The sequence below is a fragment of the Macaca thibetana genome, chromosome 3, assembly GCF_024542745.1.
Source record: "Macaca thibetana thibetana isolate TM-01 chromosome 3, ASM2454274v1, whole genome shotgun sequence".
NCBI lineage: Eukaryota > Metazoa > Chordata > Mammalia > Primates > Cercopithecidae > Macaca > Macaca thibetana.
Window position 1 is genome coordinate 142252734 of NC_065580.1, and position 27033 is coordinate 142279766.

The window sequence follows — 27033 nt, forward strand, 5'->3', positions numbered from 1 at the left end:
CGGACTGTGTAGGCCAGCAGTCGTTTATCAATTTATTTGTACCCTGCCTCACCCTGACGCGGTGGAAATGAGCCAAATATTTTCAATTCAGCAGCCCCGACAGAAGTCAAGGACGAGGGACAGCTGGCCAGGACAGGAGCCAGCTTTGGAGGAAAGGGCAGCTAAACTCTGGACGTATGGAAAAGCAGAGCTGTGTCTGGTTCAGAAATAAAGACGAAACACACTTTTTGTTAAGAGAAACCTCTTCAAAGCCCTTTCTGCGTTTCAAATGAGATGCAGCACGCTCTAGGAAATGCTACGATCATCTGATTCTGCCTGAATACTGTGCTTCGAGGATTTACAAAAGACTGGGACACACACTGTTTTGTCAAGTTCTATGGTGACTCAGAAGGTCTGCTGAATGCAAACCCAGACTGCACTCAGGACAGCTAACCGGTCAGTGCGGGCAGAACTCCTAAAGTGCCTGACCACTTACATTCTAGAATCATCTTAGGTTCTCCCATGTCAGGGAATCTGAGTCCAAAATTCCAGACAGGGTCCACCCTGGAGCTCCCGTGGGGCTCCATGCCCACGGACGCCGTGGGTGAGTTCCACCCACCAGGCTGGCCCACTCACCGTGCAATCTTGATGTAATAATGTGTTGGCTTTGGCATCAGAAACTCCCCGGGAATTTCCACTTCAGCTGTCTGTGCTGAGAAATTGCTCAAGAACCGGCACTTTTCCTCTATGAGGAAGAATTTGGGGAGTTGCTTGGTCTTGGCCTCCAAGATTTTGATCCACTTTTTCAACTTAGAAATAAGATTATGAAGCTTCATGGATCCTGGAACGCTGAAGTCAAAATCTTCAAAATAAAACATGATTAAAAACATTTTTAGTCATCTGGGCCAGTTCTAATTCACTGCAAAAAACAAAAACCAAAAACAAACAAAAAGAGCTCAAGCCCCTTCCAGCTACGAATTACACGTTTTGTTTGTTTTGAAACGAAGTTTCACTCTTGTTGCCCTGGCTGGAGTGCAGTGGCGTGATCTTGGCTCACTGCAACCTCCACCTCCCGGGTTTTAGTGATTCTCCTGCCTCAGCCTCCCAAGTAGCTGGGATTACAGGCACCCGCCACCACGCTTGGCTAATTTTTTTTTCCTTTTTTTTTTTGTATTTTTAGTAGAGACAGGGTTTCACCATGTTGGCCAGGCTGGTCTTGAACTCCCAATCTCAGATGATCCGCCCACCTTGGCCTCCCAAAGTGCTGGGATCACAGGCGTGAGCCACTACGCCCGGCCAAATTACACGTTTTATACATAGTGTGGAGCAAAACATTTTATATTCCTTGCTCCCCAAGAGGCTGACAGAACAAGAGAAGCCCTGTCCGAGACCTCCCACCACGTGGAGAGGAAGAGGAAGAGAGGGACCTGAAACCCCATCCCCAACCCCACAGGCCCTTTCGGGAATAATGCCGTGGAGGCAATATCTACCTCCGTGTGTGAGGCTGGGGCCCTGGGAGACACAGGAGCCTGAGGGCGTCCTGTGAATCCCAACAACCAGGAGCCCGTGTCACCAGGGCCTGAAGACCAGCATCCAACAGCAACCCCGCCTCTGAGCATAAGTGTCATACGGAGCCCTAAGATCTCGTGTCAAAGCTGATAATGTAATCAAAGTGAGCCTGAGGCAGCAGAAAGGGCCACCCAGGAGACAGATTCTAAATGAGCCCCGAGAGGGCAAGATACCAAAATGGCAAAAGCCAAAAACATTTTTCACTGAAGCATTCAAAAATCCCTGGTTAATATATTTCTCAAAAATGTCTTTCTGTAAAAAAACCTCGACTTCCTCCCAGATAAGCACCAGTGCTGGAACGAGCCTCACCACCCTAACTCACCAGGGCGACCAGAGGTGAGGACGAACCCAACCGCTTCTGCAGCAAAGCAGGGGCCCTGGGGGAGCCACGAGGAGGCGCCGTCCCCAGGCTGCCTCAGGGCTGGCGTCCTGAGCCCAGAGGGAACGCTGGCTGAGCCGTGGCGGCAGACATACCAGCTTAGAGCTTGGAGCACACCGCTGAACCTCTCAGGGCCTCACTTTTCTAACCCATGGTAGACGAACAGGAATAATTTAACACCTACCCCGTAAGGATGAAATTAAACAAGGCAGTGCACATGAGGCGCCTGGCATAACACCCAGCTGTTCGAGTGGCCTGACCATCCCTGCCCATGCATGATAACACCCAGCTATACAAGTGGCCTATTCCTGCCCATGTCTGAACTTGGCTGTTCACAGATGTCATCAGTTTCAGGAAAGCCAAAGTATTTTGTGTGTGTTTTTTTTCACAGCACTTGTCTGGTTTCCCTTTCATTTTAAGCTCTGGCACCTCCCTCCTCTGTATTCCTCACAGCGCCACGACTCCACACGGGCAGGTGCTGGAGAAGCCGCTGTGCACCAAGGTGAGATCTCCCAGCAGAGCTGCGAGGGACAGAGGCCACCGCCAAAGGACGCAGGCCACCTCACTGTTTGTTCCCTCTCCACGCTGGACCAAGAAGGTGCCGCCAAGCTCATGCCTGATCTCTTTTTAACTTTTATTTTGAAATTCCTAGAGATTCACAGCAGGATGCAAACAAATTATACAGAAAGTCCCATGTACTCCTAACCCCATTCCTCCCACACCAGCGTCCTATGCAAGCCAGTGCGATGCCAACATCAAAAAGCGACATTGGCACAATCCAAAGAGCTGATTCAGACTTTACCAGTTACGTGTGCACATGTGCGTGTGCACGTGTGTATGCGTGCGCACACCTCTGGTCATGTCATTGTGTCGCCTCGCAGAGCCATCAGCACAATCAGTTGTGAGCTGCACCATCAGCACAGGATGCCCTTGGTTTCCCTTCACAGGCACTCCCGCCTCTCCCCTGCATCCTGAACACCTGGCCAGCACCAATCCCTTTTCCATCTCCACTGTGGTATTTCACAAACATTTCACAAATAAGAATCCTGCAGTACACATCCTTTCCAAGTTGGCTTTTTGCACTCAGCATGATTTCTTGGAGGTTCACCCACATTACAGCGTATCAGTAATGAACTCCTCACTGCCGAGGACGGGTGTTTCTAACGTATTCAATACCTTCTGAAAGGGCACCTGCATGGTTTCCAGTTTTGAGCTATTACAAATACAATAACAAAGGCTCTGAATATTTGTGTGCCCGTTCCCACACGAATGAAGTCTTCATTTCTGTGGGATACATGGAGTGTGCCATTTCTGAGCTTCCTTCCACCTCTTCACAGACATGTGGCTGGTAGCCCACACACACAGCTCTGCTACAGAATCGGACTGCACTCCATCAACAGAACACAGATGAAGCAAGAGAGAAACAGCCGCCCCTGTGAACAGGAGAGCGGAAGGCGGACACACTCTGGCTTTGTGAGTCTGAGACCTGCTGCACTTTGAGATGAGTCAGGAGCCTCATGCTGACTTTTTCCAGTTTTGGTTTTGTGATTTTTTTTTTTTTTTTTTAACATCAAAAGCCAGAAGATCTATCCCATTTCTGGTTCTCTACTTTTTAAATAATGTGGACATTTTAAGATAAAAGCATGCTGAATACCACCATTTCTTTTAAGTAAAATATGATTTCTGTAAACCTTTCATCTTGGACTCTTTCGTTCCCAGAGAAGGGTGAAAGACCACACATAACGCACGTTTCGCGACAAGCCTGAGGAGATGAAAGCGCTTCACGTGAAAGACCGGGAGGACTGGGCTCACCCTTTACTTTTCAAAGAGCACCTCCCTCAGCTGTGGGTTCACCTGAGGCAAGCCCAACCCACACATCACGAATGGGGAGCCAGGCCCCCAGACTGCCCCCCGCCGCCCCCGCTCCAGCGACTGCAGGGCACACGCCACACTTCAGCCGCGAGCAGCCTTGATGCAACCCTGGTCATGGCTGTGGCTGTCGAGGGTCCTTTCCGATTAAGGAGATAAAGATTTTCTTCTATGTGACTTAATATTAACTTTAACTGTGTCATCTAAGACACAATGAGTCTTTAGAAGATTCTTTAAATATCACAAATGTGAACCACTTATTCTATGATTTAACCCATCAATGAAGAAAGAACATGGTAAAGATCATTACAAAAGCGCTAAGCAGGGCACCGCAGGGCGGCTGGAAGGTATGGTAGGGACCACGCTCTGGACACGTGAGGCGGAGAAGGGGGCTGGGCCAGGACTGTTCAGTGGGCTTCGGTCCCCCAAACTCGAGACAGGGTGGCCCCAGCCCAGCCTGGCCAGGACCATTCAAGGCGTTGATGAGGAAGGGAAAGGTGTGGGCCCTGCTCCTTCAGGACACCCCAGGCTGGCCCATGGCTCACAGGCCCACACAGCGCCCTCTGATCCCAGTGCTGGGCAGAGAGCTGGGCTGGGGCCTGCCCCACTTGCTGGTCAGTTGCCCAAAGATGCCAGGTGGCGAGTGCTGGAGACGGCAGCAGTGGCATGCTGAACACAGACCAGGGCTGGCCCCAAGGCTGGAGTGCATACGGTGTGGCCTGGAAGAATGAAAGGAGTTTCCCAGACTGGAGGGAAACACTGTGGAGGAGGGGCTTCCCTCACTGGGGTAGCAGTTTCCCATTTGCCCCAAATGGCAGGATTTCCATAGTATACGTAGTATGAGTTCCACATCTTGGCCTGTTATCCAGCTTTGGCAGTCTCATCTCCACCACCTGGAGAATAAATGGGATCTGCATGACCTCCACTCTAAACTGAAATACATGGTCGGGCAGTGGCTCACGCCTGTAATCCCAGCACTTTGGGTGGTCGAAGTGGGTGGATCATTTGAGATCAGGAGTTCGAAACCAGACTGGCCAACATGGTGAAACCCCATCTCTACTAAAAATACAAAAATTAGCCAGGTGTGGTGGCACGTGCACCTGTAATCCCAGCTACTCGGGAGGCTGAGGCAGGAGAATCGCTTGAACCTGGGAGGCAGAGGTGGCAGTGAGCCAAGATCGCGCCACTGTACTCCAGCCTGGGCGACAGAGCAAAACTCCATCTTAAAATAAATAAATAAACTGAAATACACACTGCGGTGCTGATATCCTTTTAAAAAAATTGTTATTAACAATTCCTCATAAAATTAAACGTTGTCAGAAGACTGAGAAGCTCAGGAGGTGAACTGTTGGCCCCGGCGAGTATTGATGATGGAGATAAATTTGGAAAAGCAGAACCTGTCTACGGTGGAAAATCAGGATCGCTCTGGATTTGCCACAGAACTTCAAGATATTTGAGTGGCAATTCAGATGAGTGCCTCCAGAATAGTGGCTTTGAATATACCATTTGCTTTCTCCCTCCACTTGCGCTGAACTCTGAACTGCCACCAGATTAGCCAGCCTCCTTCCCATCTTCGTTCACACTTAGTGGCAAATTGCTGTCACCAACTCAGCTCTCTGCTCTATGCAAGCACTAGACAACCTATGGGAAGAACACAGTGGCAGCAGGATCCTGTCTGCCCGGATGCAGTTTCTTAAGCAAGAGGCCCTGGTGCACCTGAACATCATCTCTCCTTCTGAGCTCAAGATGGGTTATCAGGAAAAAGTGCCGAGGACAGCTCAAGCCTCTCCCATCACAGAGCTAGATTTTGGAGGAGCTGCTGGATCTCATGTAGACCCAGAGGAAACTGCGGATGAGAGAGCTGTGCAGGATGTGGAATCACTGTCAAGTCTGGTCCAGGAAACCTTGGACTTTGATCAAGCTCAGCAGATAAAATGCTTTAATAGTAGATTGTTCCTGCACGATGCCTGTTTCTGTGAGAAGCTAGGCAGTGAATGCATGTACTTCTTGCAGTGAGGCCTGTGTACTGCAAAGCCTGTCTGAAGGACTGCTTTGAAATCCAGATCAGAGATGGCCACGTTCAACGCCTCAACTGCTCAGAACCAAAGTGCCCCCCGGTGGCCACTCCTGGCCAGGTCAAAGAGCCAGTGGAAGTACTTATCTGCTCGTCATGGCTGCCTTCTCCTCCTGTCCACCTTGGAGCTGGAGGCAGATGTGGTGTGCTGCCCCCACCCATGGGGGCCTGCAGGGCGTGGCTGTACCACGGGCATCTGCTCCAGCTGCAACTTTGCCTTCTGTACCTTGTGCAGACTGACCTACCACGCGGCCTCTCCATGTAAGGTGATCGCAGATAAATTAATAGACTTACAAAACGAATGCCTGCAAGCATATGAGGCCAAGACAAGATTTAAGAGGTAAGGTGAGAGGGTGATTCAGAAGGCACTGGAAGAGATGAAAAGTAAGGAGTGGCTAGAAGAGGACTCAAAGAGATGCCCATGCTGTGGAGTGCCCATAGAGAAGCGAGGTAGATGCCATGTACTGGCTGCAGGCACTATTTCTGTTGGGTCCGCATGGGTTCTCTCTCTAGCAGCCCCTTACAAACATTTCGCCAACCCTACTTCACCGTGTTGTAACCGGCTGTTTCATGCTTGGATGTGAATGGAGATAATCTTTTGTCAAGTACACAAAGTAACCTTGCAGGATATTTACGGTACTATTCATTCACTCTTCCTGTGTAGAAGAGATGGAAGAACATGGCTTATATTTTCATCTGGTGAAGGTACATTCATACATTTTTTTTAAATGTAAGTTGAGAAAAAAATTCTAAGCCAAAGGTTCGGAAAATGAAACTACAGAATATTAAATATTATAATGTGCCCAAAGTTCTGAAAAGTTAACAATTAAATATTTATTTTCTTCCCCAAGCTTTAGGTAAGGAGAAGAGGGGTCACGAGTTAAACTTAGAGCCCTTCTGTCTCTGGGAAGCACCCGTAAGACACTGTGTTGGAGCTCCCTCAGTACTACTGCCTACAACTGGGGTGGGTAGAAAAGCCTTATGGAAATTATACTGAGAGCCTGATTTACTTCATGCTACTCACATTCCTTCCAGCCTAGGTTGCTGCCAAGTCAGTCCTCTTTGGAGGGAGCCATTTACTCCGTAACCGACTGGAAGGTCCAGTGTCATTTTGATCTACTGCTTTTCAGAATAGAAACTTACAATAATTAAAAAAAATTTTTTTTAACACCACAGACACTGTGGGTCACTTGATATTTATTAGTGGTGTATGTGGTCCACTGGTTTCAGGTCAAATAATTTAGTGATACTGACTCAGGAAGAATTGAAGTTCGATTCCATTTTCCCGGGCACTAGAGCCTAGACTTATGGTGACTTGTCTTTGCTATGTTTGTTCCACATTCTTTCTTTACCTTCTGCGTGTGGGGACAATTTTAATATTAATTCCAGCAACACATGATTTTATTTCCTCTGCTGGACTAGGAGAAAGCCTAATATATTTCCAAGCTGAATGTTCCTGAATTATCTGCATTTTGAGCCTGTCTATACCACTGTAGTTCCACTCTTAACTTTCTGAACTCTTTTTTTTTTTTTTTTTTTGAAGATCTTCTCTAACAAGCTATGGGAATTTGGCTTCCTACCCTAATTTTTTTTTCTTTTTTGCAACAGCAGTGTTTTAGGTGATAATTTTGGACTGATACCTACTCCTTTTTCTGGATTTTGTTGCCTTTTTGAAAAACTGTCTTTCCTTATAGTTAGGTGAGTGGCTTGGTAGTAAAGTAAGGTTCTTTGGAAAAGAGGACAGAAAAACTGAACCACAGCTTGAGAATATATTCTTTTTTGAGGTAGAGTCTCACTCTGTTGCCCAGGTTGGAGTGCAGCGGCGTGATTTTGGCTCACGGCAACCTCCATCTCCCAGGTTCAACGGATCCTCCCACCTAAGCCTTCTGAGTAGCTGGGATTACAGGCGTACACCACCATGACAGGCTCATTTTTGTATTTTTAGTAGAGATGGGGTTTTGCCATGTTGGCCAGGCTGGTCTTGAACTCCTGACTTCAAGTGATCCACCCGCCTTGGCTTCCGTAAGTGCTGGGATTACAGACGTGAGCCACCATGCCCACCAAGAACACACTCTTTTCTCGTACTTTGTCATTGAAAATTGAGGAATCACTTTTAACTGTTTTAGGTATGTGTCCAAAAAGTCAGCAAAGACTGTATTTCTGGACTGTCAAAGAGGATGCTTAATCTTAAAAATAAAATTTAAAATCATCTTAAAATTAGAACAGAGTTGCTGCTATTTATTCTGTCACCAAGGCAACTAATCACATTCTTAAATTGTTCAGCATATAACATATTAAAAGAGGAAAAAGGTCACAGAATAGCATCTCTTCTTTTTACCTGGGCTAGTGACTGAGCTTAGGTTTGAAGGCCCATATTTTGTTTTAACCAGATAGTTTCACGGACTTCCATTCAGGACACTTTGTATAAAAATTGAAGTTAAAGAATAAGTTGAAGATAAGAAATGAATATTAAAATGATTTGTTCTACAATTTTAAAAACGCAGTAATTAAGCTTTTAAATGTGAATGATTCAATGTTTCTTTCACCTCTGGGAAACTGTACCAGACAAACCTTGTTTTCACACAACAACCACTCATGTGCTGACACTCAAGAGGTGAAGGCTTGGGGAGTTACTCAGGCAGCCGAAGCCACATCCTGGGACCAGGGGCTCTCAGTGAGAGCCTGGCAAGGGAGGCTGCCATGCGCTTCTCTGCTGGGGCGCCCGCAGGTCAGTGGGATGGAGGCTGAATGAGGAGTGAGAAGCAATGTGTTCCAGACAGCACGAGAAGCAGCTGTGCCTGTGTGCACGGCGGTGGACGCAGGTGTGTACAATGGGATGCAGGTACGCAGATGTGATGTGGGTGTGTAGATGGGACACAGTGCGTATGCGGGGACACGCGTGTGTAAATGGGATGAGGGTAAGTAGATGGGACGTTGGTGTGTAGATGAGACATGAGGATGAGGGGATGCAGGTGAGTGGATGGGGTGTGTGGACTGGACGGGGGTGTGTAAATGGGACGGGGGTGCGAGGACGGGACGGGGGTGCGAGGACGGGATGGGGGTGCGAGGATGGGACAGGGTGTGAGGATGGGACGCGGGTGTGTAGATGGGACAGGGGTGCGTATGATGGGACACGTGTTGTGTAAATGGGATGTAGGTGTGTATGATGGGACAAGGTAAGTAGATGGGATGCAGATGTGTAGATGGGACACAGCAGTGATGGGATGCAGGTGATAGGATACAGGTGAGTGGATGGAGTGCATGGACGGGACGTGGGTGCGTAAATGGGACATGTGTGTGTGATGGAACGGGAGTGCTTGGATGGGACAAGGGCACAAGGATGGAACGCGGGTGTATAGATGGGGGGCGGGGGTACTGTGGGGTGAGGATCCCTATTTGACAGAGGAAGAAACCTGGGCTGAAGGAAACTGGACTCCTTTCCCTCACATCACAACATAAGAGGCAGAGCCGGGAGTTAAGCTGTGAGTCTAGGAAAACGCATTAACCTGAACTACAGACAAGCACTGAAAATACATCTCCCTATCACGATGCCCAGAATCCACAGTGAGCTTGCACTTAGCTCGTCACCGCAGGCCCTGCCCCTATAAATCCTACTGGTTCACCGGCGCCATCTCCTACCAGCTCACCCAGACCCGGTCTTCCATGGGCCCACCAGACGCTGTCTCCCACTGGCTCACTAGCACCGTCTCCCACCATCCCACCCGGCGCCATCTCCTAGCGGCTCACCTGACCCCATCTCTCACCGGCTCACCAGCACCGTCTCGCACAGGCTCACCAGGACTCTGTCTCCTACTGGCTCACACTAACACTGTCTCCCACCACCCCACCCTACACTGATTCCCACCAAACCAAGTGAAGGAAGGGTCTCAGGAAGGCAGGACGGCAGAAGGGCAGTGTGGCCTGAAACTTTCTACCCTGTCTTGGATCCTGGCAGCTCCTGCTCCAAACCTTGACTCCTCGTTAGGGAGAAAAACACGTGGTCACAGCTATGCACTCTGAAGTCTGCACCGTAAACAGAGTGTAACCAGTGTGCCCCGTGCAGTGATCAGAAAACCAACAATCTAATCAGCTTCGACACTAAAGCCGGAGGAAATCAGCGTGCACAATTCTCCCTACGGAAGGGAAGGAAAATCGAGACTTACCCGTCGTGAACTGGCCTTTCAGCTTCTGAAAGACAGGGTCTTGTGCAGTGGCCTGCGCCCGCCTGGCCAGAGACTCGGAGGCTGCGCTGGAGAACATGGTCGAGACGTTGGACACATTCTCCAGGCCCACCCCAAACGTGCTCACCAACTTCTTGACAAAATTGAGAGTGTGGGGGGTGATTTTAGCATCGGACACCGCTCCGCTTTTCTCAAACGCCACGGAGTAACATTTCGCCAGGCCCTGTTGGAGCTGCCTGAGAACCTGGTAGAAAAGAGCCAGAGACAACTGACAAACACAGCCCTCCACTCCAGAACCAGCAGCCAAAAGCGCCTGTTGAGTGCGGCCCTCCCAGCCCAGGGTCATCTCCGCACCGCCCAGCAGGACCCACACACAGCAGCCATGAAATCGGCATGTGCAAGAAACGGGACACCTGTGCGTGCTGCATGGGAGCAGGCACTTTTCACCTTGGGGAGTAAGGGCCTTGAGCATTAAAAAAGCAAAAACGGAAAAGCCCCACTTTTTCGGATCATACACCCATCTGCAATTAGCCACAAAACCCCTGTATTTTCAGGCAGCTGTACCGTTCCCACTGTGTGCCTGTGTGCACGCATGAGACTTCCCAGCAGTGAGGTGCTGCCCCGGGGCTCAACCAGGCAAGCATCTGGGCAGTGAGGCGTAGACTATTTTGTCATCAGCGGAAGCCAATGTTATTAAGGAAGTGGTCTGACTGCTGAAAAGACCCCACATACCTACAATTTCCCATCTCTGGAAATTATAACCCTGTTACTCACGCCACTACTTCTGCTCACACCCGGTTTACAGTGGCACTCAGGTGAATGAGCTCAGAGAAGTGAGCACAGCCAGCATTTTAATAGCAAGAAGCAGCTTCCTCAATTCCACCCTCTTTTATGTCTTCTGCTTCGAATCTTTAAGGCTGTATTAGTGTGTGGAGATAGCTATTTGCCTGGTCCATGGTTAAGTTCAACAACAAATATATAAAAGGACCGGCAGCTAAACCTCAAGGGAAGAGAACCACAGAAGCATACAGAATGCCGCGTCCCCTCTACAAGAAGCCATCATGTGCAAGATCAGAGCCAAATACCTCTTCATGCCAATTTTCTCTGAACCAGACCATCTGATCGACGATGCCTTCCAGGGAAGACAGAAGGGTGGGGTGGAGCTCTCGCTGCATGTGCATGATTCGGCTGCAGCGCCACATGGGTGCTGTTGCTCTTATGGGCCCTGGATCTGATGCAGAATGGGACTGGTTACCCACTGAACTTGGCTGCTGCTGTCCAGAATCTGAGAGCAACACACACAACGCCAGTGTCAGCGCAAAACCGACAGACGCCAGGGCTCGGAGCGCTGCAGGACCCATGGGCCAAAGGAGCGCTGGTTCCTGCCGGCGTGTGAATCCTCACAAGACCGCTTCCCCAGGGACCGCGTGGGAGAAGGCCTTGGTTATAGGCGCAGGTGCGCTGAGGGACGCGGGGAGGGACAGCGCAGTTGTCTACAACGTGGCTTCAATCCGTTCCATTAAATAAACCCATGTATGTGTTTCAAAGGACGCAGCTGTGACAACACGCCACCTGGTGAGTCCAGGTGAGGGCGCACAACGGTTCCCTGAGCACTCCTTTTAATGTTTCTGTTAGGTCTGATCATCGTAAACGTAAATGTTTAGGAAACTATCTCACAGTATGTTACACGTTCCTTGCTACTATAAACTCAGAGATCTAAAAGTAGTTAATAGGAAACTGGTTTGGAAAGCCAAGCCAATTGCAAAATACTGCTTTTGAAAAATATGGTCATTTTTCCCTGTGAGATACACTGCAGAGCCCTTAATGACAATTTTTTTCTGAATTTACCTCTCTACACTTAGTCTTAAAACTAAAAAACCTTAATTTCCAAATGACCAAGACATGAAGCCACCTAGGGAGACTGACTCTCCAGAGGTTAGAGCTGAAAAGTGCCATGCAGCCCTCATCCACCGCCTCTCGCCAACCAAGCACGGTCCATGGCCCTTAGGAGATTCAGCACTGAAAACAAGGGGCAGTGAACAGTCCTCTTGTTAAAGTACCGTGGTTGGAGGGTACCTGAAGCCATCAAATCAGTTGTTGCTTTGCATACAAGGGCTATTCAATATGGATTAAAAGTCTTACACTGTGAGTGAGATTTCACCAACATCTGGTAAGACTGACTTCAACGCTGATTCTTCTCACAGCTGGAGATACTCCTCATAACTTACACACACACACACACACACACACACGGCACCTGGCATCTGTGCTGTGTATCGGGATGCACTTACTACTAAGGAGGAAGGTAAACTTTACAATTTTCTGAAGCTGAAAATTTCACACATTTTCTCTACCTATAGATCAAATCACTGGGATAAATGAACGCCTGTTACATCCTGGCAAAAGAGAGACTACTCAGATCAGGCTTTGCTTCCTGCCTTACAGTGCTGCCCACTGAGGAGAGACTGGCCATGGCTAGGAGTGAGCTGCAGGGCAGGGGGTGGCCGCAGTGGTCTGTCTGGATGTGGGGCACCCCCTGGAATAAGCCCTTCCTGGCCTGGCCTGCCGGCCCCACCCGAGACGTACCGCTCTTGTAGCGTTCCCGCTGTTCTATTTTCAAGGTCAGGTATAGGGTCCGGATGGGAAAGTAGACCGCTTGGGGATACACGCGTCCAACCTGCTCAGAGACAAGACATCATAAATAGTGCTGCTCTCCACTGAGCTCTGGATAATTTGTACTGAAAACAACCAATGTCAAGTCAGAAACAGGTGTCTGATCTGCCTTTGGAACAAGAAAGCAAATACTACAGCACTGATCTGACGCACAAGGCCAGGTTCAACATCAGGCAAAATGTTTACTTCACTTTAAAAGAGCCAAGACACATCAACACATGCATTTCATCAACTCCACCCAGGAACTGTGACAGGGAAACCACGCTTTCCTTCCAGGCACTAAATCAGAGGGAGGCAAAACACACGTGTCCCCCGATCTCACTGAAGCAAATAAAAAAACATACAAATACCAGCTAATCTTTCTGTCAGGCACAATTCACTGTGGATTGTGAACTAATTCCATTATCAAATAACTTTATTCTGCATAACTGCAGCTGGGAGGAGATGGAGGGATGTCCGTTTCAGTTAAGAAACTCCCGTTTTATTGAACTGGACTTTTGTGGCTGACAGGATAGTACCATGTCACTTGGATCCTTCAGAATGTGCCCATGAAATGAAGGAAGGAATAACATCTAAGCTGTCACAGGCACAGGCAGCTGCTCTTGAACCTGAGATGTTCCACGAGTGATGAGACCAAGTAGGTCGGATCTGCACCCTGAGGGTAAGCACTACACAGAATGCCGGGACTCAAAAACACAGCTGCTTCCTCAACGAAAACCAGGGCATTGTTCAGGTCCCACACAGCACAGGTGGTGCTTGCAGGAAGGAGCCAGAAGAATGGGTGGGCAGAGCACGGGCCCAGTTCCTTCTTAAAGACCTTCGCAGACTCCTGTGGCACTTCATGATTTTACAAAAGCAAGCACGAAGGCGCTGTGTCCCAAACCTTACTGCGGCCACGCTTATGCCATTTCTGGTCCTCCTTCTATGCCTGGATCGTTTCACGGTAGAGGGACATCCTGGAACCATTCTCGAGAGATGGTTACGAGAGCCTTTCCAGAGGGCCCTGGCCTGTCCGCTTCCCCAGCCCCGCCCCACTGCCCTCGAAAACCGTGGGTTCCTTATGACACAGTTCAACTGTCAAAAGGATGACAGCCACAATCACGGGAATGTTTTAGTTTAAGGGCAGCTCTGAAGAGCTCCCAGCACATGACAAAAAAATCAGAGGAAAACTACCCATCAGATTCAGGGCTTGCTGTCATTCTCAGGGTATCCACTGGCAATTGTACATTATAGTACAAGTTTATTTTACTTGCATTATATATGGGAAAATACTTAAGAAATTACAATTTGAACACTGAACTGCTTTATCAGCTATTTCATTTCAACTGATATATTCTTTAATAACTTTTAATTATGCTTTATATTAAGTAATATCTAGATGATTACATCTTTCCAGCTCTTTAACTTATTTTTAATACTTTGAGCACTCAAATTTACTTTCTGGGAAAAAACAGAACGCAAAATGGAGACACAACGTTTTGTGCACGTGAACAAGGCCACTCTGCTCTTCCCACCTGGCTAATGAGATTCAAGAGCAGCTTTCCCTCCGAGCCGACCAGGCAGGTGAGCAGCTGTGGGATCCAGGCCAGCCACTGGATGGGTGGCACACCAATGCAGTACTTGTCGACGGCATCTGCCAAAGTGTTTTTGTCATCATCAAAACTCAAAAGCCACAGCACCTGAGACAGAAGGAGAAATTCTAGAGTTGAATGACAATTCTGAAGCCCTCAAGCAAGAGACTTTTTCCCCAACATTACAACACTGTAAAGAGCGGCTTTACTGGCCATGTAAAAAAAATATCTGTAAGAGGGCCAACATTATTGCTAAACTTAACATAAATCTTACAGTATATATAACCTATAATTTAAATACAGATTTTCTCTTTAGTTTTTTTGTTTTGTTATTGAGACAGTCTTGCTTTGTCACCCAGGCTAGAGTGCCGTGGTGCAATTTTGGCTCACTGCAACCTCCACCTCCCGGGTTCAAGCGATTCTCCTGCCTCAGCCTCCCCAGTAGCTGGGATTACAGGTGCATACCCACCACGCCTGGCTAACTTTTGTATTTTTAGTAGAGATAGGGTTTTGTCATGTTGGCCAGGCTGGTCTCGAACTCCTGACATCAAGTGATCCACCCACCTCGGCCTCCCAAAGTGCTGGGATTACAGGCGTGAGCCACCGTGCCCACCCTTTTAATGACAATTACTCACTGATCTAATCCACTGGCTAGCAGTGAACAGTGACTAAGCGTAAGACAGCAATAGGCAGATGCCTGGGGCCTGCCCACCCATTAACTCACACTCATGATCTCATCCAAACACAATGAACTTTTGGTAAAACTCTCAGATGCTCATCACCCTGGCATCAGGGAGGCCACAGGCTGGCAGCCAGGTGTCCATGGATGACAGAAACAATTACATCTGGGTGTAAGCAATCAGGAGTCAGGCACTGAGGCAGCGCATGTAGCTGTCTCTGTAATCGGCTTTAACCGCCATGTGCTGGTGTACATTTCAAATTTTTACGTTAAATCAAGGAATTCTAAAAAATCCAAACCTTTAATGAACAAAATAGGAAAGGGAACAATTTATTCTTGGGTTTCCTGCTGGAATTAATTCTGGGTTTTATCTGTCTGCTTCTTGGGGGAAGACAGGAAGCCACATGAAGGAGGAACCTGAATGTCAAGTGCAGTGAGCACGTGGGCGACACCCACGGGGCTGCTGCGGGGGGAACCATGCAGAGAGAAACCCATAACCACCCCAGCATGCCGGCTCTCTGGCTGTGCTGACAGCGGCCCTGCAGGGGAGGGATGACAACCTAATGGGCGTCCAGGAGGGAAGCTCTAGCTCCACATCCCCTCCTCAGCCCTCTGTTCCGTGTGAGCTCCCACAGGCAGTGCTAGACTCGGGCTCTAGGCGGGGCTTTGCCACTTGGAAGTTCTGGGGCCCCAAGAGTGTCCAGGCCTCAGTTTTCTCAGCTTTAAAACAGACTGTGAAAGACGCTTCAAAGAGTAATGAGGATTAAGAGTTAAGGCATGAAGGCCGGGCGCGGTGGCTCAAGCCTGTAATCCCAGCACTTTGGGAGGCCGAGACGGGTGGATCACGAGGTCAGGAAATCGAGACCGTCCTGGCTAACACGGTGAAACCCCGTCTCTACTAAAAAAAATACAAAAAACTAGCCGGGCGCGGTGGCGGCGCCTGTAGTCCCAGCTACCCGGGAGGCTGAGGCAGGAGAATGGCGTGAACCCGGGAGGCGGAGCTTGCAGTGAGCCGAGATCCGGCCACTGCACTCCAGCCCGGGCGACAGAGCGAGACTCTGTCTCAAAAAAAAATAAAATAAAATAAAATAAAAATAAAAATAAAAAGAGTTAAGGCATGAAATCATGCCTCACACCTGGCATGGATAAGTGAATTGTAGCTAAATTTCGGTCCATATCTGAAGGCGACCAATGACCTCTGGTCAAAGCTCATTTTTTCGGTCTCACCTTGGCTAAGTATTTCCTCGATTTGCTCTCGTTTTGATGCCGGCAGGCGTGCAGGTAGCAGGTGATGGCAGACACGCCCAGGTGCAGCTGCCGCTCCTTCACGAAGATGTTCTCCAGGTAGTCGCCCCACATGGCCCAGGCTTTCACCAGCACATCGTGCATCTGCACGGCTGCAGAGAAGGCTTTGTTTGCCTCCTCGGACCTGTCAGGAGACAGAAAACCGAAATGCATATGGTTTTCAATTGAAGCGAGCTTCACGTAACCTGAAATTGACCAGTATAAAATGAACACTGCAGGGCACTTGGTCCATTCGAAACGTTGTGCAACCGCCCCATAAACGGTCACTCTGAGCCCCTCCCACTCCAGCCCCTGGGAACCTGCAGTCTGCCTTCTGTCTCTGTGGACTGACTGGTTCTGCACATTTCATATAAACTGAATCATACATCATGTGATCTTTTGAATCTGGCATAGTGTTTTCGAGGTTTATTCATGTTGAAGCCTGTGTCGGTACTTCATTCTCTTTAACAAGTGAATGACATTCCATTGTATATATACACCATAAACATTTTGTTTATCTGTTCATTTGTGTTGTTTCCACATCTTGGTTACTGCAAATAGTCCTGCTACAAACATTCCCAAACAGGTATCTGTTTGTTTCAACACTTCTGGGTGTACACCAGGGAGTGGAAATGCTGGTCACGTGGGAACTCTATGCTTACTTTTTGTGGAACCATCAAACTGTTTCCACGGCAGTTACACCGCTTCACTATGACACCAGCAATGTACCAGACATAGCAAGGGAACTTCAGACCCATGTGCTTTATGATACAGATGCAAACATCCTCAACAAAAATGAGCAACCCAACTCCAGCAGTGGATCAAAAGGATTATCTGTCATGACCAAGTGGGATTTATCCCAGCAATAAGGGTGGTTCAACATGGGAAACAGAAAAGTCAGTATAAATAAAACCAATCAATGTGATATATGACATTAAAAGAATGAAGGAAAAAAAACCACAATCATCTCAGAGGACAGAGAAAAAGCCATTTGAAAAAAATCCAACATCCTCTCACGATAAAAATACCCAGCAAACTTAGAACAGAAGGGAAATTCCTCAAGCTTATAAAAGACATCTACAAAACACCCACAGCTAACATCATACTCAAGGCTGAAAGACTGAATGGCTTTCCCCAAGAGCAAGAAAAAGACAAGGATCTTGTCTTTTTAATTCAGCACTGTACTTAAGGTTCTAGTCAGGGCAATTGGGAAGAAATAAAATGCATCTTTACTGGAATAGAAGATGTAAGTCCATCTCTACCTGCAGTTGACAGGATCTTATATACAGAAAAGAAGAATCCCCAAAAAGCTATTAGAGCAAATAAACTCAGCAAGGTTGAGAAATCTAAGATTGATATACAAAACCCTGGTATTTCCAAATGTTAGCAATGAGCAATGTGAAAATGAAGCAAACGGCTCCATTCACGTGACAATATTGAGGGATAAATTTAACATAAGTGCAAGACTTGTACACTAAAATCTATAAAACATTGTTGAATTAAACTAAAGAAGACCTAAACTAGTGGAAAGACATCTTGTGTTTACACACTGGAAAACTTGCTTAAGTTGGCAAAATACTCACAAACTGATCTACAGATTCAATACAATCTCTATCGTAATTCCAACTGTTTTGGCAGAAATACATGAAAATAACCTAAAATTCATATGGAAATATAAGAGACTCTATATAGATCAATGGAATAGAAGTGAGAGTCCAGAAATAAGCCCACAAAAAATGGTCAACTGATTTTTGTTTTTCGGGTTTTGGAAATGGGGGTCTCCACTATATTGTCCAGGCTGGTCTCCAACTCCTGGGCTCAAATGATCCTCCCACCGCAGCTTCCCAAAGTGCTAGGATTACAGGTGTGAGCCACTGGGCCTGGCCTCAACTGATTTTTGACAAGGGTGTCAAGACCATTCAATGGAGAAAGACTAGACTTTTCAGCAAATGGTGCTGGGACAACAGTATATCCACATGCAGCATAATAAATATGGACCCCTAACTCACACCACATAAAAAAATTATTCAAAATGGATCAGAGACCCAAACGTAAAAGGTAAATCTATAAAACGCTTAGAAGAAAACATAAGAATAAATGCTTCTGATCCTGGATTACGGTATGGTTTCTTAGAAGATGTGAAAAGTATGAGCAACAAAAGAAAAAAACATATAAATTGTACTTCATCAAAATTAAAAACTTGCACATTAAAGAACACTATCAAAAAAGTGAAAAGACAGCCCACAGAATGTGACAAAATACTTGGAAATCATATATCTGAAAGAGACTTTTATCCAGACATATAAAGAATTCCAAACCAACAATAAAAACCAAGAAAAGAAGCTCACTGTCATCGGTCATTAGGAAAATGCAATTCAAAACCACAATGAAATATATTTTATACTCATTAAGATGGCTATAATCAGATACATAATAAGAAAATAACAAGTGCTGGTGAGGATGTGAAGAAATTAGAAACCTTAAACACTGCTGGTGGGAATGCAAAATGGTACAGCCAACTGTGGAAGATTGACAATATCTCAAAAAGATAAACAGAAAAGTACAATATGACCCAGATATTCTGCCCCCAGGTATATACCCAAGAGAACTCAAACATGCTCACACAAAGACACGTATTCAGTGTTTACACCAGCATCACTCATGTAGCTAAAAAGTAGAAACAATCCACATGTCCATCAACTGCTGAATGGACAAACAAAATGTATGGATATCCAATGGAACATTACTCAGCGATGAAAAGGAACAGGTTACTGATACATGACAGCACATGGATGAAGTTTGAAAACATCCTACTAAGTGAAAGAAGACAGTCACAGAAGGCCACATAGTGTATGCTTCTATTTATATTAATGTTCAGAATAAGCAAATCCATAGAGGCAGAAATAGATTAACAGTTGTCAGGAGAAAGGGGGAGGGGAGAAAGGAGAGTGACGGCAAACAGATTCAGGATTTACTTTGAGGATGATGGAAATATTCTAGAATTAGCTAGTGGTGATGGTTGTGCAACACTGTAAATATACTAAAACCCACTAAATTGTACACTTTTAAATGGTTGTGTCTGTCATATGAATTTAAAACATTACACAAAAAGATAAAACCTTTTCATGTTGACAAAACTGCTTCCTAATTTAAAAATAAGCTAAACATGCAAGCCCCATAGATTGAAGATGTGAAAAGCAGGCACTGGAGCCTACACAAGGCAACAAGCAGCATCTTGTGGAGTCTACTTCATTTGCATGCTATTTACAAAATCTCCTCTGACATTTACTTCTCTAAACCAGGGTTTGGCAACCTTTTCTGTGATGGGCCAGACAGCGAATGGTTTAGGTGCTGCAGACCATACAATTCCTATCACAACTCCTCAACTCTGCAGTAGGGTGAAAGCAGTCACAGGCAACATCGGTGGGGAGGGATGTATTCCAACAACACTTCATTGACAAAAACAGGGCAGTGGCTGGATGTTGCCCCCAGGCCATCCTTTACTGACCCCTGGTCTAAGGCAAGAATCATCTCCACAAAAGGAACCAGCTCTGTAAATGGCGGGCTGAGGAAATGGGGAAATGAATCCATTTTATCAGTTCTGTGATCCAGTAGCTCATTTGAGAAATGCTTTTAAATAGGCTTTTTATCGATTTGTTGCAAGTTACTCTCTTTGCAGAGGTGCAATACCTAAAAAATCCTATCTAATGACTGTCACCAAATCATACCCATTTCTAGCTTGAGCTTCACATTGGCTTCAGGTTATAAATAACTATTTAAATAATCCGACGCATTTTTTCTATTATCCTCTTTCAATATAACATACATACTTGTTGATCTGAGCCAAGAACATTCCCTTCAGTGCATAAAATTCGGCTGTCATCTCTTTTGTGAAGTATTTTAAATTTGTAGATTCAATAACTTCAAGGCCCTGTTCAAAAAAAATGAGCAGAAAAAAAGTTCTTGAAATTTTCAAACAATATGAAAACTTCATAAAGTACTAATCTAGGTAGTAAGTCTATGAGTCATTGACCAATGTACTTTAAATTGACAACAGATTTGCCTACCATGAATATTTACTGATTGACGTTCAGAATTTAAACCGAATCACTAATGCTAAACTTTAAGTATTTGATCCTAAATACTTAGGGGTCTTATTTTCTCCAAAGGTTTATAGTTCTAGTTGGTTTCATTGTTCTTAAGATTCCTCTGAACATAGTCAAAATCTATCTTAGATCCTCATAATTCTGTAGTGTGAAATTTTTTTCTTTCCTTAAACACATTAACTAAGTATATGGTAGGACAGAGACCACAAGAGACTGTAATTCTTACAAGACTGTAATTCTTACAAGATTGTAAGTCTTGTAATTCAGTCAAGTAGCTTCCTTTCCCTTTTGTGTTTTGGAAGGACTGTTTTCCCCTTACTGAGGCTGTATTTATAGAGAGTTCGAATCCGCCTTCCTTATATTCAGAACCAAGAGTCCCCACCTGGCCTCATTCCCCACCCAGCCTCATTCTCTACCCAGCCTCATTCTTCAAGCGTCCTGTCCGCACCTGCATGCACTCGTTTTTGCCCATGACGCCTGCCAGCTGGAGGTAGCATTTAACTTGCTGTCTAATCTTCTGGAAGCAATCCACGATAGGAACAGTTGGAATAGTATGAATTCAAGGCCCTGTTCAAAAAAAATGAGCAGAAAAAAAGTTCTTGAAATTTCCAAACAATATGAAAACTTCATAAAGTACTAATCTAGGTAGTAAGTCTATGAGTCATTGACCAATGTACTTTAAATTGACAACAGATTTGCCTACCATGAATATTTACTGATTGACGTTCAGAATTTAAACCGAATCACTAATGCTAAACTTTAAGTATTTGATCCTAAATACTTAGGGGTCTTATTTTCTCCAAAGGTTTATAGTTCTAGTTGGTTTCATTGTTCTTAAGATTCCTCTGAACATAGTCAAAATCTATCTTAGATCCTCATAATTCTGTAGTGTGAAATTTTTTTCTTTCCTTAAACACATTAACTAAGTATATGGTAGGACAGAGACCACAAGAGACTGTAATTCTTACAAGACTGTAATTCTTACAAGATTGTAAGTCTTGTAATTCAGTCAAGTAGCTTCCTTTCCCTTTTGTGTTTTGGAAGGACTGTTTTCCCCTTACTGAGGCTGTATTTATAGAGAGTTCGAATCCGCCTTCCTTATATTCAGAACCAAGAGTCCCCACCTGGCCTCATTCCCCACCCAGCCTCATTCTCTACCCAGCCTCATTCTTCAAGCGTCCTGTCCGCACCTGCATGCACTCGTTTTTGCCCATGACGCCTGCCAGCTGGAGGTAGCATTTAACTTGCTGTCTAATCTTCTGGAAGCAATCCACGATAGGAACAGTTGGAATAGTATGAATCCGACTTAATATATCCAGAGCTACATTGACCAGTCCTTGTTTCCGGGCGATTTTTCCGTACTGGATGATTGCTGAAGCTGATGCGTGAACCCCAAGCATAGCGTTATTTGAACTGGGATCATGCTGAGAGCTATTCTCATAGGCAGTTACAATCGCTAGAGGGCAAAGAAAGGAATCATCAGACCACACAGATCCTCTTTCAAAGCACTTCACAACAAGGCTTAAATAAAAAATGAAACACACACACACATGGCTTATGAAAATGGGGAGCTGTGTGACTAAACCCTCGTTACTTTGTATTTTATGCCATAAGCAACTTCTAAAAGGTGCTAATTCTTGAGTCGAGTGTTACCATCTTGGCTAACCAAATCATAAAATGACAAAGGCTGCTCTAAACACGTGGATGCCTGACAGGTTTAGGGGATAAGAGGGGACCAGGAAAACCAGCAAAGGCCACACAGAGCCACCTGAGCACAGCTTGTCCTGGGATGGGAGCTTCAACGCAGAGTGCCATGGCTCAGAGCATTGATCACCCCCCGCCTGCACGATTCTGCCCCAAGTAGAAAAATGTAACAGGTGCAGAAACAAAAAACAAAACTTTACTTCTTCTACCACCTTCATCTTTCCCCACACCATTACCACCCCGACCTGTCATCCCTACCCAAAAATAGAAAACCTGAGGGAAAAAAAACAAGCCAAAACACAGAGACGAAACCAGAACCGTGGGGCGTCTGGAAAATTACATGATGAATGCATGCCGGACCAGGTCGGTTTACCCTGGTAATGATGCTGCCTCCACATGAAGATGCTGCTCCAGTGGGACAAGTCGTCAGACACGATGGGCAGCCGGTTCCTCCAGGTCTTCACCACCGTCTTCATGTCGTGCAGGCTGTTGTTCCTCCCCAGGTTGGTCGGCTGTAAGCCTGCGTTGATCTGTGCAGCTTCCTGGAGTTCAATGATTTGCTGGGCTGCCTGATGGGACCAGCATAAGAGATTCCATAGTAAACGTCAGCAAAGATCAATCGGGAAAAACACACCAGAGTCCATTGGCGGCCTGATTATCGCAAAGATCTTATGGTGCGATTACCAAAGGAAGCACTCTCGTTTACACACAGACACCTGAGATCCACATTTCATTTCCTGTTCACCCCAAACGCTACTTTCCTTATGGCGTCTCCAATTTTAAAACCTCAGCCTGTGGCTCCTGAGAGACAGGATACTGGGAGAACGATGGTACAGACACCAAACCTCGCTAATGGGCAGTCCTCAAAACTCCTCTTCCTGCTGTCCATGCCCTTTGCCACCCTCCCTGCCCAGCTCTTTGTCCAGCAACGCCTGAGGTCAGGATAGCCTGGTATCCCCGCTGCACACGTGCCTTTTCTCAACGTGCCTGCTAAACCCCACAGCCATACTAAGCACCTGCAAACGTGGTTCTCCTGACCTCTTTGGACGCATGAAATGTAAACACGTTTTAAGTCACCGCCCTACAAGACCGGGAGGTTGACTACCCTTAAATTCCAGATGCACTGTTGGCACCAAACTTCTGATGCCACCTTCTCACCTGGAAGGCCCTGGCCACAATCCTCAGCCTATCCAAATTCTGTCCCTGGTTTCTATGGCACACACGATTATCTCCCTTCTCTTGATCTTTGTTATCCTGATTTTCCGTCTGATTGGCATGGCTCTGAATCAGTCTCTCTCCAGCTGTAAATTTGCTTCTACGGCTATGCCTGCTGTCTCCGGTTCAATGCACCTTTGAGGCAGAATCTATTGTTTTAAAATGTTTTTTAATCTCCTAAACATAGCACCTAGTTCAGTACTCTGTATCTTGGTTGACAGTAATTTTTTAAGTTGCCTAGAAGAATCTGTGCTTTCTGTTTATATTTCAAGTTTAACTCATTACATTCAGATTTCGGAAAGCATTTCCTAATCCTGTCCCCACAGCTCCCGCCAAAAGCTTGCTGAAAACAGAGCAACAGGGTCTATAACTGAGGGCGGCAGAGTGGGTACTGAAAACAGTCCCTCAGGCAAAATTTGAAACCAGAATCACTGGTGAGGATGTCTTCAATCCCGCAGAAGCTCTAACATTTTTCCTCAATGTTTTAACTGTGGCCTTCCTTTCATGAGGACGAGTGTTAAGTGGGAGAGGACAAGACAAGGGGAAGGAGTTTCATCCCTGCCGTCCAGCGCAGTCTGCAGACTAAGCCTGGACATCGGTGCTTGGCTGCACCTGGCCACAGGCCCGTGCTCGTGTTGGGGTGCCGCACGCACCTGCAAGAGTGGTGTGTGCACGTGGGACACCACATGGGGCAGCCGCCGCCACTCACGGATGGCCAGGCTGCTGGCCATCTCCACCAGGCGCTCGATGAAGCTGAGCTGCTGTTCCTCGGGGTGGCAGATGGCCAGGTATCCGCGGTACATGTTCACCTTCCAGGCCATCTCCTTCGGACAGCTCACTTCCACCTGACAGTGAAAGAACGAGACAGAGGAAGTGAGGGGCCTTCTTTCCCTCAGTGTAAAGGGTCAAACAGGAAAAAAAATCACTTTTTTTTTTGCCACTAGTTATGCAAGGCAATAAACAGAAATTAGGCTATAAATAGAGAAGTCATGCATTTACAGTCTTTCCTGGATACTCTCCCTTTCTAAATTCCGTGAGCGGCCAATCTCTCCAGCTATGAAAGCACACCACAGGCTCCTGGCTTTAAGGTCATTAGCTGTTCCAAAGAAGAGAGACTGATCAATGCTGTTATGACAGATCAGATGAAAAATCACACACTCTGCGTAGCCGGCATTTTTTTTTTTTTGAGACAGAATCTTGCTCTGTTGCCCAGGCTGGAGTGCAGTGGTGCAACCTCGGCTCACGGAAACCTCCGCATCCCAGGTTCAAGCTATTCTCCTGCCTCAGCCTCCCGAGCAGCTGGGATTACAGGCGTGTGCCACCATGCCCCGCTAATTTTTTGTGCTTTTAGTAGAGATGGGTTTTACCATGTTGGTCAGGCTGGTCTCGAACTCCTGACCTCAGGTGATCCGCCTGCCGTGGCCTCCCAAAGTGCTGGGATTACAGGAATGAGCCACTGAGCCTGGCCAGTCACCACATTTTAAACTGTTAAATATATATTAATCTCCAGTATGATAAATATCAGTGTAATTTTACTTTTTTTTTGAGACAGGGTCCCACTCTGTCATCCAGGCTAGAGTGCAATGTCATGCTCATAGCTCACTACAGCCGCTCCAGGGCTCAAGTGATCCTCCTGCCTCAGTCTCCCAAGCAGCTGGAACTACAGGCATGTACCATCACACCAGGTTAATTTTTGTTTATTTTTTGTAGAGACAGGGGTCTTCCTATGTTACCCAGGCTGGTCTCAAACTCCTGGGCTCAAGTGATCTGCTTGCCTTGGCCTCCCAAAGTGTTGGGATCACAGGCGTGAGCCACCATGCCTGGCCACGTGAGTGTAATTTTGAATTGCTTCCAATTCATAAGGTTATCCCGGGAAATTAAACGGTATAGGTATTAATTCAGGTTTACATGAACATGAGGGAATATGTGCAAATTTTACTGTCATTTTAAAGCCACACTTTTTCGTCTACTATAAAATGTTCCCCAGATTTCCCACACTCCAGCGTCAGTTCAGTGGAGCAGCGGATGAACCTGGGCCAACCACTCCTCAGCCCAGGTGGAGACCACGTGTTCCTTTCTGCCCGGAAGGCCCTTTTTTTTGCCCACTACCTTCTGAAGAAAGCACTGGAACGTCTCACGTTTTGTTAATCTCTTACCAAGCATTTAAAAATATTAAAAAATTTTTTTTCATGAAAGTTTCCAAACATAGTATCTTTGTGATAAGAAAGATGGAAGGACATCTCTGTGATGGATGTTTACAGGAATCGCTGTAGCAAGATGAATAAACATTCCTCTTTGGAAAGTAACAATAAAAGCTACACACATTGGCCAGTCGCGATAGCTCACACCTGTAATCCCAGCACTTTGGGAGGCCGAGGCGGGCGGATCACAAGGTCCGGAGATCGAGACCATCCTGGCTAACGTGGTGAAACCCCGTCTCTACTAAAAACATACAAAAACTTGCCAGGCATGGTGGTGGGCGCCTGTAATCCCAGCTACTTGGGAGGCTGCGGCAGGAGAATGGCGTGAACCCAGGAGGCGGAGCTTGTAGTGAGCCGAGATCGCGCCACTGTACTCCAGCCTGGGCGACAGAGCAAGACTCTGTCACAAAAAAATAAATAAATAAAAATAAAAAAAGCAACAAAAGTTAGCGCCATGATGGTATCTGTCCCAAGGACTACATGCAATAATGGTAATAATGACACCACCCCGCAATTATATGACACCATGGCTTGTTTTTGACATCTTACTCTTCCACGGACCTTTCACATTCATGATGCCTCTCAGTTCTCAATAACCCACCGATGAAGAAATTCAGGAAGGCAAAGAAGACTACAGCAGCTTCCAACATTACCCGCCACGCTGGCACCAACATCACAGGGGCTGGACTCCAACACCAGGTGAGATAGATTTTTGCCAATTACAACACCTACCCTCAGTTACACTAAGAACAACAGTGTCTCTTCGATTTTCCCCACTGGAAAAAAGCTAAACCCCTTACTAAATCAAACCAAGCAACTACCCTAGGAAGCACAGAAACAAAGACAAAAGTAATTTGCTGAATCCTTTTCAAGACTACTTGAATTTAGTGCAGATTACCCTGGATGTTTACTCACATATTTGAGTTTTTTTCTAAGCAGTGAGTAACTTACAATTTTTATAAAATGACAAGAATCTATGAAAGAAGAAACGCATCTGTGAGACCTCAGGATGGTGTGACGCTGCATATATCCAGCTAAGGGAAACTTTGGGAAGGAGAAAGAAGGGAACATTAAGGTGAGCTACAAATACTTATTCAGTTTTATGTTTTGTCAGAATAAAGAAAGAATAAGCAATCGTAAATGCATTCTGACAGCAAAATATATACAACTGGTCCTCCATATGTGTGGATTCGACCAACTGTGGATAGAAAATATTCGGGGAAAAAAAATTGCATCTGTATTAAGCATGTACAGAGCTTTTTCTTGTCATTCCCTAAAAACTACAGTGTAACAAAACAACTATGAATGTAGCAATTACATCGTATTAGGTACTGTAAATAACCTAGACAGGATTTAAGGAACCCAGGCAGCTGCGCAGAGATTACATGCAAATACTACACCATTTTATATCAGGGACTTGAGTGTCCATGGATTTTGGTGTCTGCGGGGGGGTCCTGGATACTGAGGGAAGAATGTATTTTTACTGACATAAATGACTGGTTATTTCCCAAAGGAACACAAACTCCCTGCATCCAATGAGTCATTTCCC

General features: G+C 46.2%; 1 protein-coding gene and 1 pseudogene across 13 annotated transcripts in view; one reads left to right on the top strand and one right to left on the bottom strand.

The window, feature by feature from the left end:
• The window catches only part of TRRAP (transformation/transcription domain associated protein), a 137890-nt gene that overhangs the window by 8669 nt on the left and 102188 nt on the right, over positions 1-27033 (bottom strand). For 7 of the 13 annotated variants that reach the window (XM_050783928.1, XM_050783920.1, XM_050783921.1 and 4 more), the window contains 10 exons: positions 23937-24128; positions 22409-22637; positions 21555-21820; positions 20089-20189; positions 16202-16403; positions 14239-14403; positions 12638-12728; positions 11137-11336; positions 10034-10295; positions 616-841 (listed from right to left, as the gene is read on the bottom strand). In XM_050783928.1, coding sequence (XP_050639885.1) covers positions 616-841; positions 10034-10295; positions 11137-11336; positions 12638-12728; positions 14239-14403; positions 16202-16403; positions 20089-20189; positions 21555-21820; positions 22409-22637; positions 23937-24128 — 1934 coding nt within the window. The remainder of the gene's footprint in view (positions 1-615; positions 842-10033; positions 10296-11136; positions 11337-12637; positions 12729-14238; positions 14404-16201; positions 16404-20088; positions 20190-21554; positions 21821-22408; positions 22638-23936; positions 24129-27033) is intronic. The other 6 variants (XM_050783930.1, XM_050783931.1, XM_050783924.1 and 3 more) reach the window with 3 other exon arrangements.
• On the top strand, positions 5480-6631 carry LOC126950506 (E3 ubiquitin-protein ligase RNF14-like; annotated as a pseudogene).